This window comes from Coregonus clupeaformis, unplaced genomic scaffold, assembly GCF_020615455.1.
Source record: "Coregonus clupeaformis isolate EN_2021a unplaced genomic scaffold, ASM2061545v1 scaf0128, whole genome shotgun sequence".
NCBI lineage: Eukaryota > Metazoa > Chordata > Actinopteri > Salmoniformes > Salmonidae > Coregonus > Coregonus clupeaformis.
Window position 1 is genome coordinate 145155 of NW_025533583.1, and position 22450 is coordinate 167604.

Sequence of the window (22450 nt, forward strand, 5' to 3'; positions counted from 1 at the left end):
TCACCTACCAACCAGTAAGAATTCCGGCTCTCACAGACCTGTTAGTTTTTCTTTAAGAAGCCCTCCTGTTCTCCACTCATTACCTGTATTAACTGCACCTGTTTGAACTCGTTACCTGTATAAAAGACACCTGTCCATACACTCAATCAAACAGACTCCAACCTCTCCACAATGGCCAAGACCAGAGAGCTGTGTAAGGACATCAGGGATAAAATTGTAGACCTGCACAAGGCTGGGATGGGCTACAGGACAATAGGCAAGCAGCTTGGTGAGAAGGCAACAACTGTTGGCGCAATTATTATAAAATGGAGGACGTTCAAGATGACGGTCAATCACCCTCAGTCTGGGGCTCCATGCAAGATCTCATCTCGTGGGGCATCAATGATCATGAGGAAGGTGAGGGATCAGCCCAGAACTACACGGCAGGACCTGGTCAATGACCTGAAGAGAGCTGGGACCACAGTCTCAAAGAAAACCATTAGTAACACACTACGCCATCATGGATTAAAATCCTGCAGCGCACGCAAGGTCCCCCTGCTCAAGCCAGCGCATGTCCAGGCCCGTCTGAAGTTTGCCAATGACCATCTGGATGATCCAGAGGAGGAATGGGAGAAGGTCATGTGGTCTGATGAGACGACAATAGAGCTTTTTGGTCTAAATGCCACTCGCCGTGTTTGGAGGAGGAAGAAGGATGAGTACAACCCCAAGAACACCATCCCAACCGTGAAACATGGAGGTGGAAACATCATTCTTTGGGGATGCTTTTCTGCAAAGGGGACAGGACGACTGCACCGTATTGAGGGGAGGATGGATGGGGCCATGTATCGCGAGATCTTGGCCAACAACCACCTTCCCTCAGTAAGAGCATTTGAAGATGGGTCGTGGCTGGGTCTTCTAGCATGACAACGACCCGAAACACACAGCCAGGGCAACTAAGGAGTGGCTCCGTAAGAAGCATCTCAAGGTCCTGGAGTGGCCTAGCCAGTCTCCAGACCTGAATCCAATAGAAAATCTTTGGAGGGAGCTGAAAGTCCGTATTGCCCAGCGACAGCCCCGAAACCTGAAGGATCTGGAGAAGGTCTGTATGGAGGAGTGGGCCAAAATCCCTGCTGCAGTGTGTGCAAACCTGGTCAAGACCTACAGGAAACGTATGATCTCTGTAATTGCAAACAAAGGTTTCTGTACCAAATATAAAGTTCTGCTTTTCTGATGTATCAAATACTTATGTCATGCAATAAAATGCAAATTAATTACTTTAAAATCATACAATGTGATTTTCTGGATTACAGACCTCTACATGCTTTGTAAGTAGGAAAACCTGCAATATCGGCAGTGTATCAAATACTTGTTCTCCCCACTGTATATATATCTTTTAATTAAAATCAGTTTTATTTTTTGGGGGAGTGGCGGCAATACTTTAGCAGCGGCGACCCGCTGTTGCTAAATTAATATAAGGGAAACACTGTGCTTACGCTTCATGTGCTTGGCTTTCTGTTCTGCGGCCAAGTCATTTGTACTCCACACACTTCACATACACCTATCAGCAAAGCATCTTTCCACAAACACAAACACAAACACACACACTGACTGATGTGTGTGTATGTGTGTTCTCCTGGCAGGCCCGTGTTCAGTGAGGACCCCCCCCCCCCCCTCTCCGTCCCACCCACGCCTCTCAGAACCCTCCCTTCCTCCTCCTCTCCTCCTCCCTTCTCTCCATCCAAGCCATGCAGTCGCCAGTCCTCCTCCTCAGACACAGACCTCAGTCTGACACCCAAGATGGGTAAGACCTCACCACCCTTCCTCACCCTCTCCTCCCCTCTCTGCACCTTTCCTCACCCCCACTCAGAAACTCACTGTGTTGTTTGATTTTGCCATCCGAGTTCATTGTTTTATTCTTTTTTTTTTCAAGTCATTTTGTTAGAAACACGCTAACAACAGCTGTGGACCGTAGAGTTCTGGTTTTCATCACATAATAACCCGCACATCCCGTAGGACAGGACATGGCTCCCCCTACTGGTGGAAAAACACCCTAGGATCCCCCTTACTTCCTCTCTTCCCCTACTCCCTTCTTCCTAAAGGAGTTTTATGTCCCTTCCTTTTGTTTTCCTGTCAGATTTAAGATCACGTGACTCTCCTCCATTGTCTCTTTCTTCTTTTGTTGCTGTCTTTTCTTCTTGTTTTCTCCTTGTTTTTTCTCTCCTCTCTCCTCTCCCCACCTCCTGCCTCTCTCTCTCTTTCTCTCTCCCCTCCTCTCCTCCCCTCTCTTTCTTTACCTCTTTCTCTGCCCAACAGTGACCTCCTCCCCAGAGAGATTTGTGTCTCGTCCTGGGATCTTCCTCTGTCCCAGTTCCCCAGCCCTCTCCTCCGATTCCCCGTCCTTTCCTCCCTCTGGGCTAATCCTGTGCAGCATTGGGTCTGCCCTCATAACCTACACCCCACCCCCTCTCCCCTCTCTCCAATCAGAGGGGTCCGTGTTGAGAAAGAGTGTATCATTCAGTGAAGAGCTGATGCTGGCGTCCTCCGGTAGGACAGTCATGAAGGTCTATAGCAGTCCTTATAACACCTGTTACACTTAAATAATTAAATATCCTTTATTATAGTCTCTGGTAGGGTACAGAGTTCAGAAGTCATGAAGCTCTAAAACACCTTTTACAAACTGCATCTATAACTACTCCTTAGAAACCTCTATAACAGCCATAAATGTGCTCCTCTCAAACTTTACCCCACTTGACTTTACCCCACTTAACCTTGGGTGAACTGTCCAGCCCTGCTGGTCTCTGGCCCTGATACTGACTGCCCTGGAGTGACCCCCTCCCCCCTACCCATGTTTCTCCACCCCAATGTGTGGTTAAGGCATGTCCAGCCCCCCCACATCCACCCCTATTTATGATTCTCTATGGTGGCGTAGTATGTAGCCTCCATGGCCAGTGGCAGGTAGAGTAGTGTACAGAGGGGATAATAAAGCAGCTATCTGAAGTATCTCTATCCTCACAGGTAGATTTAAGGGAATGGGAATGTTGTCATTAACAAAGATGTATGATAAATACTATGTAGATATTAGCATAGGAGTCTAAGGGACACTATTAATATGGGATATGCATGCTTTTCAAGGTGTTCCAGCTCACACAAGCTAAGGCTCATGCAAGGCTACTTACATACTTATGGTTGTCGACGAATGCCAGCTTTCTGTGATGAAGCGACGTGATTGGTGAAGTGTTGTTCTCTCGTCCTATCAGGGACGGGGAGTGTGGGCAGCGTTGGAAAAGAGGTGGGGCCTCTGAAGACCCTCCTCAGACAGCATACCCAATCAGCTCTGGTGCAGAGGGTACGCACACACACCGGACACACACCGCACCGCATTTAGCTGTGTGAAAGGATGAATTGTGAAAAGTTTATTAGGGGGAAGTATGATTATGTAATAGTGAATAATGTTCCCTCTCTCCATCCTCTTGACCACTCCTTCCTCTCAGGGAGCCTCATCCTCTGGTATATTTGTAAACACCAGGGTATGACACACACACACACACACACACAGTGTTTGTTCTGGATGCTTCTATCAAACCTCTCTTTTCTGCCTGGGTTCTGCTCAGGGGTTTTATTCTTGAGTTGGGCTGCTTCTCAACAGTTTAGTTTTTTTCCTCTCCTTACGGTGCATTCGCAAATTATTCAGACCCCTTGACTTTTTCCACATTTTGTTACGTAACAGCCTTATTCTGAAATGGATTAAATTGTGTTTTTATCATCAATCTACACACAATACCCCATAATGGCAAAGCGAAAACAGGTTTTTAGATTTCTTTGCAAATTTATAAAAATGAAAATACGGAAATATCACATTTACATAAGTATTCATACCCTTTACTCAGTACTTTGTTGAAGCACCTTTGGCAGCGATTACAGCCTCAAGTCTTCTTGGGTATGACGCTACAAGCTTGGCACACCTGTATTTGGGGAGGTTCTCCCATTCTTCTCTGCAGAACCTCTCAAGCTGTGTCAGGTTGGATGGGGAGCGTCGCTGCACAGCTATTTTCAGGTCTCTCCAGAGATGTTCTATCGGGTTGAAGTCCGGGCTCTGGCTGGGCCACTCAAGGACATTCAGAGACTTGTCCTGAAGCCACTCCTGCGTCGTCTTGGCTGTGTGCCTAGGGTCGCTGTCCTGTTGGAAGGTGAACTTTTGCCCCAGTCTGACATCCTGTGCGCTCTCTGTACTCTGCTCCGTTCGTCTTTCCCTCGATTCTGACTAGTCTCCCAGTCCCTGCCGCTGAAAAACATCCCCACAGCATGATGCTGCCAGCACCATGCTTCACCGTAGGGATGGTGCCAGGTTTCCTCCAGACGTGACCTTTGGCATTCAGGCCAAAGAGTTCAATCTTGGTTTCATCAGACCAGAGAATCTTGTTTCTCATGGTCTGAGAGTCCTTTAGGTGCATTGTGGCAAACCCCAAGTGGGCTGTCATGTGCCTTTTACTGAGGAGTGGCTTCCGTCTGGCCACTCTACCATAAAGGCATGATTGGTGGAGTGCTGCATAGATGGTTGTCCTTCTGGAAGGTTCTCCCATCTCCACAGAGGAACTCTGGAGCTCTGTCATTAACCATCGGGTTCTTGGTCACCTTCCTGACCAAGACCCTTCTCCCCCGATTGCTCAGTTTGGCCAGGCGGCCAGCTCTAGGACGAGTCTTGGTGGTTCCAAACCTCTTCCATTTAAGAGTGATGGAGGCCACTGTGTTCTTGGGGACCTTCAATGCTGCAGGGATTTTTTGGTACCCTTCCCCAGATCTGTGCCTCGACACAATCCTGTCTCAGATCTCTACGGATAATTCCTTCGACCTCATGGCGAGTGGAGTTTAGACCAAAAAGCTATATTTTTGTCTCATCAGACTACATGACCTTCTCCCATTCCTCCTCTGGATCATCCAGATGGTCATTGGCAAACTTCAGACGGGCCTGGACATGCGCTGGCTTGAGCAGGGGGACCTTGCGTGCGCTGCAGGATTTTAATCCATGACGGCGTAGTGTGTAACTAATGGTTTTCTTTGAGACTGTGGTCCCAGCTCTCTTCAGGTCATTGACCAGGTCCTGCCGTGTAGTTCTGGGCTGATCCCTCACCTTCCTCATGATCATTGATGCCCCACGAGGTGAGATCTTGCATGGAGCCCCAGACCGAGGATGATTGACCGTTATCTTGAACTTCTTCCATTTTCTAATAATTGCACCAACAGTTGTTGCCTTCTCACCAAGCTGCTTGCCTATTGTCCTGTAGCCCATCCCAGCCTTGTGCAGGTCTACAATTTTATCCCTGATGTCCTTACACAGCTCTCTGGTCTTGGCCATTGTGGAGAGGTTGGAGTCTGTTTGATTGAGTGTGTGGACAGGTGTCTTTTATACAGGTAACGAGTTCAAACAGGTGCAGTTAATACAGGTAATGAGTGGAGAACAGGAGGGCTTCTTAAAGAAAAACTAACAGGTCTGTGAGAGACGGAATTCTTACTGGTTGGTAGGTGATCAAATACTTATGTCATGCAATAAAATGCAAATTAATTACTTAAAAATCATACAATGGTATTTTCTGGATTTTTGTTTTAGATTCCGTCTCTCACAGTTGAAGTGTACATATGATAAAAATGACAGACCTATACATGCTTTGTAAGTAGGAAAACCTGCAAAATCGGCAGTGTATCAAATACTTGTTCTCCCCACTGTATATGGACAAGCAATGACAGCGGCTTGGACTATGATGCAGTAGAATATTATAGAATAGAATACAGTATTTACATATGAGATGAGTAGTGCAAATATGTACACATTATAAAAGTGACTAATGTTCCATTTCTTAAAGTGGCCAGTGATTTCAATAGGCAGCAGCAGCCTCTAATGTGATCATGTTGAGGGAGAGGTCGTTATCCTGGCACCACACGGCCAGGTCTCTGACCTCCTCCCTATAGGCTGTCTCATCGTTGTCGGTGATCAGGCCTACCACTTGTGTCGTCGGAAAACTTAATGATGGTGTTGGAGTCGTGCCTGGCCATGCAGTCATGGGTGAACAGGGAGTACAGGAGGGGACAGAGCACGCACCACTGAGGGGCCCTTGTGTTGAGGATTAGTGTGGCAGATGTGTTGTTACCTACCCTTATCACGTGGGGGTGGCCCGTCAGGAAGTCCAGGATCCAGTTGCAGAGGGAGGTGTTTAGTCCCAGGGTCCTTAATTTGTGATGAGCTTTGAGGGCACTATGGTGTTGAACGCTGAGCTGTAGTCAATGAATAGCATTTTCACGTAGGTGTTCCTCTTGTCCAGGTGGGAAAGGACAGTTTGGAGTGCAATAGAGATTGCATCATCTCTGGATCTGTTGGGGCGGTATGCAAATTGAGTGGGTCTAGGGTTTCTGGGATAATGGTGTTGATGTGAGCCATGACCAGCCTTTCAAAGTACTTCATGGCTACAGACGTGAGTGCTACAGGTCGGTAGTCATTTAGGCAGGTTACCTTAGTGTTCTTGGAAACAGGGACTATGGTGGTCTGCTTGAAACATGTTAGTATTACAGACTCAGTCAGGGACATGTTGAAAATGTCAGTGAAGACACTTGCCAGTTGGTCAGCGCATGCTCGGAGTACACGTCCTGGTTATCTGTCTGGCCCTGCGACCTTGTGAATGTTGACCTGCTTAAAAGTCTTACTCACATCGGCTACGGAGCGCGTGATCACATAGTCATCCGGAACAGTTGATGCTCATGCATGCTTCAGTGTTGCCTGCCTCGAAGCGAGCATAGAAGTGATTTAGCTTGTCTGGTAGGCTTGTATCAAGGGGCAGGTCGCTGCTGTGCTTCCCTTTGTAGTCTGTAATAGTTTGCAAACCCTGCCACATCCGACGAGCGTCAAAGCTGGTGTAGTACGATTCGATCTTAGTCCTGTATTGACTCTTTGCCTGTTGATGGTTCTTCGGAGGGCATAGCGGGATTTCTTATAAGAGTCCGGGTTAGAGTCCCGCTCCTTGAAAGCGGCAGCTCTACCCTTTAGCTCAGTGCGGATGTTGCCTGTAATCCCTGGCTTCTGGTTGGGGTATGTACGTATGGTCGCTGTTGGGACGACGTCATCGATGCACTTATTGATGAAGCCAGTGACTGATGTGGTGTACTCCTCAATGCCATCGGAAGAATCCCGGAACATATTCCAGTCTGTGGTAGCAAAATAGTCCTTTAGCTTTGCATCTGCGTCATCTGACCACTTCCTTATTAACCGAGTCACTGGTACTTCCTGCTTTAGTTTTTGCTCATAAGCAGGAATCAGGAGGATAGAATTATGGTCAGATTTGCAAAATGGAGGGCGAGGGAGAGCATTGTACGCGTCTCTGTGTGTGGAGTAAAGGTGGTCTAGAGTTTTTTTTCCTCTCGTTGCACATTTAACATGCTGGTAGAAATGAGGTGAACGGATTTAAGTTTCCCTGCATTAATGTCCCTGGCCACTAGGAGCGCTGCCTCTGGATGAGTGTTTTCCTGTTTGCACTCAATGAGCTGTATAAGGCCATAAGCAATCTAAGTGCCAGCATCGGTTTGTGGTGGTAAATAGACAGCTACGAAAAATATAGAAAACTCTTTTGGTAAATAGTGTGATCTACAGCTTATCATTAGATACTCTACCTCAGGCGAGCAAAACTTTCGAGACTTCCTTAGTATTACATTTCGTGCACCAGTTGTTGTTTACAAATATACACAGACCACCACCCCTTGTCTTACCGGAGTCAGCCATTCTATCCTGCTGATGTAGTGTATATCCCTCCTGCTGTATGTTATCCATGTCGTCGTTCAGCCACAACTCGGTGAAACATAAAATAGTACCGTTTTTAATGTCCCGTTGGTAGGATATTCTTGATCTTAGGTCGTCCATTTTGTTTTCCAATGATTGTACGTTGGCTAATAGGATTGAAGGAAGAGGCAGATTACTTGCTCGCCGTCGGATTCTTACAAGGCACCCCGACCTACACTACCGTTCAAAAGTTTGAGGTCACTTAGAAAAGCATTTTTTGTTGTCCATTTAAATAACATAAAATTGATCAGAAATACAGTGTAGGCATTGTTAATGTTGTAAATGGCTATTGTAGCTATTAACGGCTGATTTTTTTTATGGAATATCAACATAGGCATACAGAGGCCCATTATCAGCAACCGTCAGTCATGTGTTGCAATGGCACGTTGTGTTTGCTAATCCAAGTTTATCATTTTAAAAGGCTAATTGATCATTACAAAACACTTTTGTAATTATGTTAGCACAGTTGAAAACTATTGTGCTGATTTAAAGAAGCAATAAAACTGGCCTTCTTGAGACTAGCTGAGGATCTGGAGCATCAGCAATTGTGGGTTCGATTACAGGCTCAAAATGTCCAGAAACAAAGAACTTTCTTCTGAAACTCGTCAGTCAATTTTTGTTCTGAGAAATGAAGGCTATTCCATGCGAGAAATTGCCAAGAAACTGAAGATCTCGTACAACGCTGTGTACTACTCCCTTCACAGAACAGCGCAAACTAGCTCTAACCAGAATAGAAAGTGGGAGGCCCCGGTGCACAACTGAGCAAGAGGACAAATGCATTAGTGTCTAGTTTGAGAAACAGACGCCTCACAGGTCCTCAACTGGCAGCTTCATTAAATAGTACCCGCAAAACACCAGTCTCAACGTCAACAGTGAAGAGGCGACTCCGGGATGCTGACCTTCTAGGCAGAGTTGCAAAGAAAAAGCCATATCTCAGACTGGCCAATAAAAATAAAAGATTAAGATGGGCAAAAGAACACAGACACTGGACAGAGGAAGATTGGAAAAAAGTGTTATGGATCACAAAGAAGAACATTTGTGAGACGCAGACCAAATGAAAAGATGCTGCAGGAGTGCTTGATGCCATCTGTCAAGCATGTTGGAGGCAATGTGATGGTCTGGGGGTGCTTTGGTGGTGGTAAAGTGGGAGATTTGTACAGAGTAAAAGGGATCTTGAAGAAGGAAGGCTATCACTCCATTTTGCAATGCCATGCCATACCCTGTGGACGGCGCTTGATTGGAGCCAATTTCCTCCTACAACAGGACAATGACCCAAAGCACAGCTCCAAAGTATGCGAGAACTATTTAGGGAAGAAGCAGTCAGCTGGTATTCTGTCTATAATGGAGTGGCCAGCACAGTCACCGGATCTCAACCCTATTGAGCTGTTGTGGGAACATCTTGACCGTATGGTACATAAGAAGTGCCCATCAAGCCAATCCAACTTGTGGGAGGTGCTTCAGGAAGCATGGGGTGAAATCTCTTCAGATTACCTCAACAAATTGACAACTAGAATGCCAAAGGTCTGCAAGGCTGTAATTGCTGCAAATGGAGGATTCTTTGACGAAAGCAAAGTGTGAAGGACACAATTATTATTATAATTAAAAATCATTATTTCTAACTTTGTCAATGACTATATTTCCTATGCATTTTGCTATATTTCCTATTCAAACTCATTTAATGTATGTTTTCATGGAAAACAAGGACATTTCTAAGTGACCCCAAACTTTTGAACAGTAGTGTACGTCCACGATATCTCAGTCTCTTTCTCATGCGAATGACGGGGATTTGGGCATTGTCGGGTGTCTGTACATTTACATTTTAGTCATTTAGCAGACGCTCTTATCCAGAGCGACTTACAGTTAGTGAGTGCATACATTTTCATACTGGCCCCCCGTGGGTAACGAACCCACAACCCTGGCGTTGCAAGCGCCATGCTCTACCAACTGAGCTACAGGGACCCTGTAGAATATCCTTCTCATCCAACTCGTTGAAGAAAAAATAATTGTCCAATACGAGGTGAGTAATCGCTGTCCTGATATTCAGAAGCTCTTTTTGGTCAAAGGACGGTGGCAGAAACATTATGTACAGAATAAATTACAAATCACGCGACAAAACACACATAATGGCACAATTGGTTAGAGGGCCGTAAAACTGCAGCCGTCTCCTCCGGCGCCATTCTCCTGCAACCGATCCGGGACCCGAGCATTCGAATTCTAAATATTGGTACAGGTCTGGGTCCGCTCTGTTATGATTGTCATGGGTCTCGGGTATGTGTAATTTTAACTGACTTGTCCTGAATGGCCCGTACAGATCCAAACGGACTGTTGCAGTAGAGAGAGAGCTCAATTCTATTATTTATGCTGCTTCAGTGTTGCCAACTCCTCAGTAAGGAAAGTAGCTATTGGCTGTCCTAAAAGTTGCTAGAAGTCGCTACATGACGTCATCACCTAATTTGCATAATTTACCATGTGCATGTCATTGTGATGGACTCTGTAGGAGAGAGGAATAACTTTGTGGGTGAGACAAAAAGTGAGTGAAAAACACCCTAAATATGTTTAGAACTACAAATGAACTTTCTTCTGTCGATTCTTCTTGTTTTTTTTTATGTCACAATTCCAACCCTCCTCCTTTATCCGGGCTTGGGACCGGCAAAAGTTACCCAAAAGAGACATTCTGGCGGAGTTACTTATTATTATTTTTTGGAGACACTGAAAACCAGTTATAAGTCTCTCGTACCAAGTACTCCACACTACGGGGGATGGTGTCATTGGAAGCATGACTTACAGCAAGCTGCAGAGAGTGGCACACACAGCGAATAAGAACCAGATCTAGTTGTCCTCTGTTCGGAACGAGTCTCTATAACAAAAACAATATGAATATCAGGTCCGGGTGGGAAAGCCCCAGGTCCATTTTGGAATAGGTCCAACTTATTGGACCCGTGAAGACCTCTACTCACTACCCCTCACCTGGATCACACCTGGATCACACTTGGGTTAACTACAGACCATTAGAGCAGGAGGCTGCAGTATGACCCTGTGTATTTACTCTGATACACAATTAGATTTTCACTGGACTCAGTATTGTATTACAGGTATGCTGTTGTAGTATAAACTGTATATTGGGGATATTTAAATCCAGACCTCTAGGTCAGTACTCCTGTTGGTTGTTATCTTTCCCTTGCTAATCAGGGACATGATTTAGACATTGGTGATAATCAATCAACTGAATTAACTAGCAGGGAGAAAAGCCTACCAGTAGTACTTCAGACCTCCAGGCCTGGACTTGAGCCCTGTTGTATACTCTCTGCCTGCCTGTCCTATGTCTGGTTGTGTTTCAGAAGTAGAAGAGAAGAACCAACACTCATTCATTTAGCAGATTACATATATCTGTGTGGGCAGAGACTACTTTAAGTCAGTGTAGGTTTTTCTCATGCCCTTACAACCCTGCACCTTATTGTGTGAAGAAGATAGGGTTGAGCACGCCAATCCTTTATTCTACTGTTTCCACTGTAAGGAGAGGTCGTGGAGACAGGTTTGATCACTGATTCCTAACCTGACTTTTACTGTAACTGACCCTATTTGTGACCCTGTATCTTTTCAGGAGTTCCCCTTCTTCACGTTGACCTGTTTCCCCCCTGGCTTCTTGGTTCACGTCGGGGGAGTGGTCAGCACCCGCTCGGTCAAGCTGCTTGACCGCATACACAACCCCGGTGAGTTCCACACGACCGCACGGTCCCAGCTATAGGAAAACACTGCAACGTGTGTTACAGGTTGTATTCCATTTTGCACTGTAGCTTGTGTTTCCAGGCTAGTTAGATCATGTTTATGACATGACCCACCCACCCAATAGGATAATCAATGGGATCATCTGTATTAAGGATCAACAAATGGCTAGAGGGGTGTGTCACATAGTGGGATCAGTGTGTTAGTCAGCTAGAGTTTATTAGGGATGGGCGGTATCCAGATTTTCATACCTTCATACTCTTCCTGTACCATACCTGGGTTTACGGTATTACTGGCAGTCCACACAAGGGGGCGCTATTTATGTCAAAGTGTAAAAAATATATATATATATTTGCTAACAAAGTACTAGCGAATTCCCGTAGCGGACGCTAGCTAAATGCTAACTAGTGCAAGCGAATATAAACTAATGCAAGGACAGACACCCCAGCTCATAAAGTTGTACAACTATCTCAAAAGGTTTGCTGCACGCACAAAACAAATATTAGACAGCAGGGATCTTAAACCAGGAGGGGATTGATTGTCTTTACTGTTACCAACAGGTGATCAAGTTACACTTGAAATTCTGGGCAAAATTACAAGAAGCATGATCTTGCAAGCTAGCCACTAGCTAGCAAGTGAGCAAACCAAATGCATAGCTGGAGCCCTGAGCTGGAGAGGATTTTTTTTGGCACATCTTAGATAATTAGACTTATAGTTAAAGTTATAAGATATTTAGATGGCAAACATTAGTAGTGAATTTCAAGTGTAACTTAATCATATCTCTTGCGCTGCACAACAGTGGATCGTCACGTCAGGAAAGCGCCATTTCAGGTATCCTCACTGGTGGGGTTTCGGGGGCATGACTCTGCGTAAGTAGAAAAAGGGTTTACATTCCAGGTAGCAAATAATGGACCTTTATCTGATATTTAGTGTCTTCAGAAAGTATTCATACCCCTTGACTTTTCCACATTTTGTTGTGTTACAACCTGAATTTAAAATTGATTAAACATGTTTTTTCTCACCCACACACAATAACCCATAATGACAAAGTGAAAACATGTTTTAAGAAATGTTAATACATTTATTGAAAATGAAATACAGAAATATCTCATTTACATACAGTACCAGTCAAAAGTTTGCACACACCTACTCATTCCAGTTATTTTATTTTTTACTATTTTCTACATTGGAGAATAATAGTGAAGACATCAAAACTATGAAATAACACATATGGAATCATGTAGTAACCAAAAAAGTGTTAAACAAATATATTTTGAGATTCTTCAAAGTAGCCACCCTTTGCCTTGATGACTGCTTTGCACACTCTTGGAATTCTCTCAACCAGCTTCATGAGGTAGTCACCTTGAATACATTTCAATTAACAGGTGTGCCTTGTTAAAAGTTAATTTGTGGAATTTCGTTCCTTCTTAATGCGTTTGAGCCAATCAAATCAAATCAAATTTTATTTGCCACATGCGCCGAATACAACAGGTGTAGACATTACCGTGAAATGCTTACTTACAGCCCTTAACCAACAATGTATTTTTAATTTTTATAAAAAAGTAAAATAAAACAACAACAACAAAAAAGTGTTGAGGAAAAAAAGAGCAGAAGTTAAATAAAGTAACAGTAGGGAGGCTATATACAGTGGGGTACCGGTGCAGAGTCAGTTGTGTTGTGACAAGGTAGGGGTGGTACAGAAGATAGCCCTATTTGAAAAAATACCAAGTCCATATTATGGCAAGAACAGCTCAAATAAGCAAAGAGAAACGACAGTCCATCATTACTTTAAGACATGAAGGTCAGTCAATACGGAAAATTTCAACAACTTTGAAAGTTTCTTCAAGTGTGCAGTCGCAAAAACCATCAAGCGCTATGATGAAACTGGCTCTCATGAGGACCGCCACAGGAAAGGAAGACCCAGAGTTACCTCTGCTGCAGAGGATAAGTTCATTAGAGTTACCAGCCTCAGAAATTGCAGCCCAAGTAAATGCTTCACAGAGTTCAAGTAACAGACACATATCAACATCAACTGTTCAGAGGAGACTGCGGGGATCAGGCCTTCATGATCGAATTGCTGCAAAGAAACCACTACTAAAGGATACCAATAATAAGAAGAGACTTTCTTGGGCCAAGAAACGCGAGCAGAGTAGGTGAACGGATGATCTCTGCATGTGTGGTTTCCACCGTGAAACAAGGAGGAGATGGTGTGGGGGTGCTTTGCTGGTGACACTGTCAGTGATTTATTTAGAATTCAAGGCACACTTAACCAGCATGGCTACCACAGCATTCTGCAGCGATACGCCATCCCATCTGGTTTGCGCTTAGTGAGACTATCATTTGTTTTTCAACAGGACAATGACCCAAAACACACCTCCAGGCTGTGTAAGGGCTATTTGACCTAGGAGAGTGATGAAGTGCTGCATCAGATGACCTGGCATCCACAATCACCCAACCTCAACCCAATTGAGATGGTTTGGGATGAGTTGAACCGCAGAGTGAAGAAAAAGCAGCCAACAAGTGCTCAGCATATGTGGGATCTCCTTCAAGACTGTTGGAAAAACATTCCTCATGAAGCTGGTTGAGAGAATGCCAAGAGTGTGCAAAGCTGTCATCACGGCAAAGGGTGGCTACTTTGAAGAATCTCAAATATAAAACACTTTTTTGGTTACGGCATGATTCCATATGTGTTATTTCATAGTTTTGATGTCTTCACTATTATTCTAAAATGTAGAAAATAGTAAAAAATAAAGAAAAACTCTTTAACTTCTGACTGGTACTGTAAGTATTCACACCCCTGAAAGTAACAAAGTGAATTCTCACCTCTCTCTCTCCCCAGTTTTAGCTTGCGGCTATCATTGTCTAACTAGCGAGATTTAGTATATTTACTAGTCCATACCAGTGACAAACTTAGCAATGTTATGAACAAATGGCAGTACACAAACAAAATCTAGCTCACTTATTTAGCCAGCTAGAAAGAAATTGCCACAAATGTATTCAGAAATGGAAGAAGAGGATAGCTAGCTATAGGAAGCTAATGTTATCTGCTGCCTCTTCAACAAGAAGCAACTGGTGACCACATTGATCATAAGGTTAAAAAATACACTTTTCCACGGACCAGAATCCACAATTTACCCCTCCAAAGAAAGCATGGCTCCGGGGCTTCTCCGAAATGCCACCTGATCCACAATCGGATCCATGGCCGACGCGTCATATTTCAGTTTAGCCCACACTCGGCAGGCTATATAGAAAACTGCAGAACGACCGAATTACCACATCATGCAGCCCGAAAAAACACCTTGAAAACTACTCTTTCCCATGGGCTTGTACCATCTATGACAGCATCAGCAGTTGGCTACCAACAGCTGGCAGACATGTTTACATTTGGTTAGTTGTATCAGTGTTATTTAGATGGAAGACATTAGCTAAATGCGGTAGCTCTATAGCTAGCTAATGTTAGCATAGCATAGCAAGCTAGCTAGCGCTTTCACTTACCCGGTTCACTAGCATGCCAGTGATAATGCTTGTGGTTTCTGCTGGTGCTGCTGGCTGTTTGAGATGCTTTAGAAGCCATGTTAATGGAAGGGTCAGCATCCACTTTGAGAAGCAACTTCTTGCTGAAGTCCTCTTTCCATTGTTGATAGCCATGGAAGTTATCAGGGAAGACGTGCCCGGCGGATTGACGAGTAGACTCCAAATGCGCCCACCTCATTTTCACCACTTTTTAGAAGTTTTTCATTCACCGTGTGACGCTGACCGCAGGGCATTTTGGGATTGTTTCCGAAGTTAGAGCTGATTTGGAGAAAACCTCAAACCCAACTTTTAGAATAACATTACAATATTATAACAATTGATTTAGGAGTTTGTAATTTGGAAATGTTTTCTTGGGGTGCTCTAAGTTACTATTATATGCATTTCTGACATTGAGAAATAGGTGCTACACTGCCTTTAATTGCCAAAATCTCACACTATCCCTTTAAGGATGTGTCTCGGCTAAATTAATATAGGGGAAACACTGCTAGATCTGTGGTTAGGGTGGACTTCAACCGGGAGCTGCTAGTTGTGCATGTGTGGTAGTTGTGTGTGTGTGTGTGTGGTAGCTGTGTAGTAGCTTACGCTGTGCTGTGTGTGTTGTTTGCTGCCCCTGGTGTTGAGGTTTGGTAGTGCATGGCTGTGGCTTGGCTGTGTCGTATGTTGGTGTTTTGGCCTAAACCTCCCACTCTCCTGGGATGTAGAGCTGACAGGTGTATAAAATCGAGCACACAGCCATGCAATCTCCATAGACAAAAATTGGCAGTAGAATGGCCTTACTGAAGAGCTCAGTGACTTTCAATGTGACACCGTCATAGGATGCCACCTTTCCAACAAGTCAGTTCGTCAAATTTCTGCCCTGTAAGTGCTGTTATGGTGAAGTGGTAACGTCTAGGAGCAACAACGGCTCAGCCGCGAAGTGGTAGGCCACACAAGCTCACAGAACAGGTCCGCTGAAGCGCTTAGCGTGTAAAGATAATCTGTCCTCTGTTGTAACACTCATTAGCAAGTTCCAAACTGCCTTTGGAAGCAACGTCAGCACAAGAACTGTTTTGTCGGGAGCTTCATGAAATGGGTTTCCATGGCCGCACACAAGCCTAAGATCACCATGCGCAATGTCAAGCATCAGCTGGAGTGGTGTAAAGCTCGCCGCTATTGGACTCTGGAGCAGTGGAAACGCGTTCTCTGGAGTGATTAATCACGCTTCACCATCAGGCAGTCCGACGGACAAATCTGGGTTTAGCGGATGCCAGGAGAACGCTTCCTGCACCAATGCATAGTGCCAACTGTAAAGTTTGGTGGAGGAGGAATAATGGTCTGGGGCTGTTTTTTGTGGTTTGTGCTAGGCCCCTTAGTTCCAGTGAAGGGAAATCTTAACACTACAGCATACAATAACAATATAGAGGATTCTGTGTTTCCAACTTTGTGGCAACAGTTTGGGCATACATAATAGTATCATCTGCATATGTGACCGACTGCCTCGATTCGGTCTTATATAGCAACATTTGAAATTGTGTTTTTTACGTTGGATAAAAGTAGCGACTCAGAGCTAGAAAATGGTATATCATACATTGCAGTTGAAGAACAATGGGAAAGTAATTCTGCTTTGAAAGTTCATAAACTTGTAACTCCACTTTCGAGAAAATGGCCCTTGAATGTTTTGGTACACCTACTGGAGAGCTGCTCTTTGTCTATGCCCATTCAGCATCGTTCACACCCATGTCTTTAAGCATTCACATGAGGCCATTTGCTAAACAGAGCGATTAGTTTAGTAAACAACCAAAGATTTCAAGACTAAAAGTGGTTAAAGTAGTAGCCTACAATAAGGAAAAACTCCAGGTAAAAATACACTTTATCTAGTCCTTGGCCTATTTCCTAATCAGACTTTGGTGCAGGTCATGTTGTTCTTCACATTACAGTCTCTGGTAAACACACTATGTCAAATAAAATAAAAAGTTGATTTGTCACATGCACAGGATACAGACGGTGTAAACAGGATAGTGTAATGGATACGTGCATAGTAGCAATATCAAAAACAAAGTGTCCAGATAAAAATATTTTATAATTATTACATGACGCTTACCTGACACACTTGTCTAAATTGATGGGTCATGTGAAGGAAATGCTAGAATGCTATCAAGCTAAGTGGATGGGTCACTATTGTCTAGACATATACAAATGTTCATGAAATACAATAGATGGCCGTAATCACCCCCAGACACACCTGGCTAACTTGATGGGTCATGTAATCATCTGGCGAAGTGTTTTGTTTAGACATGTAGCTAGCTAGCTAAACAATGAACTGGCATAATCCAAACTCGTACTACTATCAACCAATAGAAACATTGTCATAGCTGGAGTATGAATCTGCATGTAGCTAAAGCTAACCAACCAGGTTCAATGTTAGCTAGCTTACATTAGGCTGTAACTAAGAATGCAAATAGCGAGCCAGCAAGCTAACGTTCACTAGCTAGCTAACAGTACGCTTTAACTTGCAATGAAAATGACTTTCTGACAAAATTTGAAATTTATAACATCTGAAATTGTTTCTAGACTCTTACCCGTATACATGGATGAAAGCTTCACGGCAGACTGGAACCATTTAACTCAGTTTTGTTTGTAGCTACATCTTGTTTGGGCAGCATTGTGTCAAGTTACTCCGGTTCACACTGACTGTGGCGTGTGCAGAAAGTAGCAAATCACTTTTTCCATCTGATCTGTCGATAGCGCCTGCTAAATTCAGGGCATCAATGTTGTTAAGAAAAGTAGCAAAACTTCTGTAGTTCTCGATGGCTAACGTTATACATTTAAAAAACGGAGCAGTAGAAAGGACTATCAACACATACTGAGCAGCTCACATTATAAACAGAAGCATGCTACATGGCAGACCAATCCAAACTCATCTACCTGCATGTCCAGCCCATCAATTATAATAATATGCCATTTAGCAGACGCTTTTATCCAAAGCGACTTACAGTCATGTGCGCATACATTTTTACGTATGGGTGGTCCCGGGGATCGAACCCACTACCCTGGCGTTACAAGCGCCATGCTCTACCAATTGAGCTACAGAGGACCACAATTATCTCAGCCAATCATGGCTAGCGGGAAGGTTCTTGTCTTTTTCTGTGGCTAAACCAACTAGGCTCGCAATTTAACGATTTTATTTGTATTTACGAATGGCATACAAGTTTGTTATTAAGGCACATGAAAGTTCACATGTTCCAGAAGGCATTTCTGCCCCAATAACGCATTTTCATAAAATAAAAAAAGTTTACGTTCAAATGGCTCTCCTGTGAAGTAGTGACCCGCGACATACGCCTAGTTTATTTTTTTGCGTGGTGTGGAGAAAAGTAAGGCGTGGCAACCGTTAAACAGTAATTCAACTTTGTCCAACCTTAACAACTAAAGTTTTTGCTGAAATAGTGCTATGCCCAGGCCTAAATCCTGATTGGTTTACATTCAAAATATATTTCTCAGATAAAAAAGAGCTAACTTGTACATTTACCAAGGATTTAAGAATCTTAGCTAGACAAGGAAGCTTTGAAATGGGGCGATAATTATTAAAATCACTACTATCCCCGCCCTTATGGAGTGGCAGCACGAGCTGATTTCTATACTTTTTGAATATGTTATTAACACTATACAGTGTTAAATAAAAAATGTGGTTCATTTAAGCCAACAATGATGGGTGCTGCACACTTAAGCAGACCGGGATCCGGTTAGTCAGGCCCTGTGGATTTCTTCTGTAAATAGCCTAAAAGAAGAGCTTTGACTATCATTTCTCTGATCATACAGCAAGTTTCCCCTATCAGCATCCAATCCAATATCATTATCAATAGGCTTAGAAGTTATTTCTAAAAGAGAGCCCGCTGAAATAAAATGGTGATTAAATGCATCAATGATGGCATTTTTTTCAGTAAATTAATTTGTTGTGGCAGAGAGGAGGAAGTAGAACCCTTCAGGGATCTGAGAGTTTTCCACAATTTAGCTGGGTTCCCATTACAATCAGATTTAGCCTTTCTGATTTGTCTTAAACAAAGATTCCTCAGTTGTTTACAGTTTTTCTCAGTCGCTTTGGTGCATTTTTCACATCATCCCTAACATGTGCAAAATAATAAGTGCATTTCTCAGAACAATTTGTACAAACTGCAATATACAATAGATATGTTTCTAAAGCTAGTCAGTCACTAAAAATCCTTAGTACATCTCTCAAAAGTAAATATTCATGCCAATGATCATGTCAGTGTCATCAGAATGATAAGTCATTGAGTCATTGTTCACGAACAAGGTTGTCAAAATGTTTAGGCATGTTGTCAATGGAACTGTGTACTTTGACAGTATTACCTGATGTAAACTTAGGCTACAGTTTGGATGACAGTTACTGTATTGAAAATGCACAAGGCTGCACTTCTATGGCATATATCAATTTCAACAGTACTATTTACATATTACTGTATGTGGGTTATTGATTGAAAGAGACTGGACAACCCAAGGGGCACAAAGGAAAAAAACTAAATTAGAAAGAAACACAGGAAACCACCCCTAAGGCACAACTCTTGCCCACAGCACTGTTCTAGTGCTGTCTCTACACATCCAGACGTTCCTGTCTGTCAGCCCACATATTCTCATCCACATCACACCGGATATTTTCCCTTCCAATGCAACGTGGAAAGAATCTTTTGGAATGCCTTATCCATCCTCTGCAGGCGTCTACTGTGGTGTCCTCACATGCTGCATCCATTGCAGCCAGCAGGGTCATCTGTGTGTGTGGCTGACGATCGTACACCTTCCACCTCCATGCTGAAAAGAACTCCTCAATTGGGTTAAGGAATGGTGAATAAGGTGGGAGGAATTCTATGAGCATCCTCGGGTGGGTCACAAACCATTGCCTTATGATGTTTGATCGATGGAAACTCACATTATCACACATGACCACATACTTTGGCAAATCCTCTCTAAACAGACCCTCTCATCATCAGGGATGAGAGCCCTGTAGAGAGTCTCTAAAAAGTTGAGTAGATGCTGGGTGTTGTATGGCCCTAAAAGGGGGGATATGGGTTAGGACACCATGCTCCGAAATAGCAGCACACATGGTGATATTTCCTCCCCGTTGGCCTGGCAAATCCACAGTAGCTCTGTGACCGATGATATTCCGACCCCGCCTTCTGCATTTGGTCAGGTTGAAGCCAGCCTCATCCACGTATACAAAGTTGTGAGAGGGTTCACTTGATTCCAACTCCATTATACGCTATATCCCAGAACACACAGTTGAATTTGTTTTGGTAAGGAAGAGTGACATAAAATGTACATATTGCATGTTCCTTCCACAGCAATGGAAATGTGTGCAGTTTATGCTTACTGTACTATGTAACACTATAAAATGTTGCTGTAAAGTAGTTACATAGATATATGTTTTACCTGTACATACTGGTACCGTAGCTCCTTAACTCTGTCCTCATTCCTTTGGAATGGTACACGGTACAGCTGTTTCATACTCATCTGGTTTCTATGCAGCACCCTGTCGATGGTTGAGATGCTAACCGTATGGATGTTTTCAAAGACATCGTTGTCTTCTATAATGGTCCTTTGTATTTCCCTGAGTCTCATGGCATTGTTTGCTCGGACCATGGTGCAAATAGCCTCCTCCTGTTGAGGTGTGAAAAGGCGTCCTCTGCCACCGGTTTGAGGTAATCTTGCAGTCCTATGTGTGGAAAAATGCAGTGATGCATCGCACACTTTCACATAGACAAAAACTATGCGAACACACATTTTACTGTAAAACATACAGGTGGGTGCATGTAAGGTGCAGTATGTATCTGTATAGAGTGTATTTCTGTATGCTGTGAAATACAAGTGGACTACTGTAATATGAAGCATTGTAGGAAGTATACAGTATACTGCTTATATACAGTAACAGTGCACTGTACATTGGTGGACATACCTGTTCTCTCTTCGAAACGTTTGTACTATTGAGGACACGGTTGATCTCCCAATATTCGGCTGCACCCTTCGACCCGCCTCAGCCATTGTAAGGCCATGATTGACAACATGGTCTACAATAGTGGCCCTTATGTCATCAGATATGCGCCTATGTCCTCTTCTGCCTCTTCCTCTGTTTTGCCTTCCACCACGCATCCTTGCTCCTCTTCTTCCTCCTCTTGGCTGTTGACCCTGTTCGGTTTCCTGGTCCATCCATTATTGGAAAATTGCAACTCTGTGTTGTGGTCTGTCTATATATGCTTGCCAATTGATTCTTCATGAGATGCACCTTTGAGCAATTTAGACAACTGGTTGATTGTTGGTTGAACTAACACTTTACATTCCTTCATGAGTGAGGGTTAATTTCACCTGCACGATTCAGCAATTTACGTTTTTGTACAAAAGGTCTAATAGAAATGTGTAAAACTATGCTTGACAGTTTATGACAAATAGTTCAACAATTTTGCATGTAATGGCTTATGCAAGGAACTAATGCCTAGATGTTTTGAGGGGTAAGACTATTCAACAGAGAACCATCTACTATATTTTGATCAACATGACATGAGCAATTGAAAATGTGGAAAAAAGCTGACACTTGTACATTATCAATTGCAATATGTACAAAAGCAATTGCAATTTGTTCAAAGGAATAAGAAATTGCTTTAATGATGTGCACAAGTTACTAGATGATTTGGAATTTGTACAAGTAGTATCAAGAATTGCACTTTTGATCTAAGAAATGCACCAAAGCGACTGAGAAAAACTGTAAAAGCTTGCCAGTCCGGCCCTATGCCTATGTTCCAGGCCTTGGCCCAAGCGTGATCTCTTTTATGAATGACTTCTGATAATTCTGGAGTGTACCAGGCATTCAATCTACCTTTAACCCTTCATTTTTTGAAGGGAGCATGATTAAGGGACATCAATAAGGGATCATAGCCTTCACCTGGATTCACCTGGTCAGTCTATTTCATGGAAAGAGCAGGTGTTCTTAATGTTTTGTATACTCAGTGTGTGTATATATTAATTTTTTATTACTCAAACTACCGGTGGGCCAGATTGACACCCTTGTCTTAGACATCTGCTAGTGAATGCCTCTTCTCTTTCTCTAATAGCCTATACCTCTCTCTCCCTGCTTGTCTAATTCCACATCATCTCTCTGATCAGTCTTCTCACCCTATCTGCTTTTCTCTCTACTTGTCCGCTCTCTCTCTCTCTGTTAGACTCTGGTATTGACTCAGTGGTCTGTGTCTTTGCAATGACTGTGGTGCTGTTGTGTTGTAGTTTGTCTTCTCTTTTTCCTCTCTCTTTCTGTACTAATGGTGTGTGTTGTTCTGGCCCAGTGTTGGGTAACACACGCTCTTACAAACTGCTAGACTGGAATAGTGTCGCTGCAGGTACCTCCCTCCTCCTACTGGT

At 43.5% G+C, this 22450-nt stretch overlaps 1 protein-coding gene across 11 annotated transcripts in view; it reads left to right on the forward strand.

The window, feature by feature from the left end:
- The window catches only part of LOC121576350 (C2 domain-containing protein 5-like), a 79634-nt gene that overhangs the window by 44157 nt on the left and 13027 nt on the right, over nt 1–22450 (forward strand). For 6 of the 11 annotated variants that reach the window (XM_045213606.1, XM_045213609.1, XM_045213610.1 and 3 more), the window contains exons 8-11: nt 1620–1780; nt 2293–2523; nt 3237–3325; nt 11400–11508. In XM_045213606.1, coding sequence (XP_045069541.1) covers nt 1620–1780; nt 2293–2523; nt 3237–3325; nt 11400–11508 — 590 coding nt within the window. The remainder of the gene's footprint in view (nt 1–1619; nt 1781–2292; nt 2524–3236; nt 3326–11399; nt 11509–22450) is intronic. The other 5 variants (XM_045213607.1, XM_045213615.1, XM_041889430.2 and 2 more) reach the window with 2 other exon arrangements.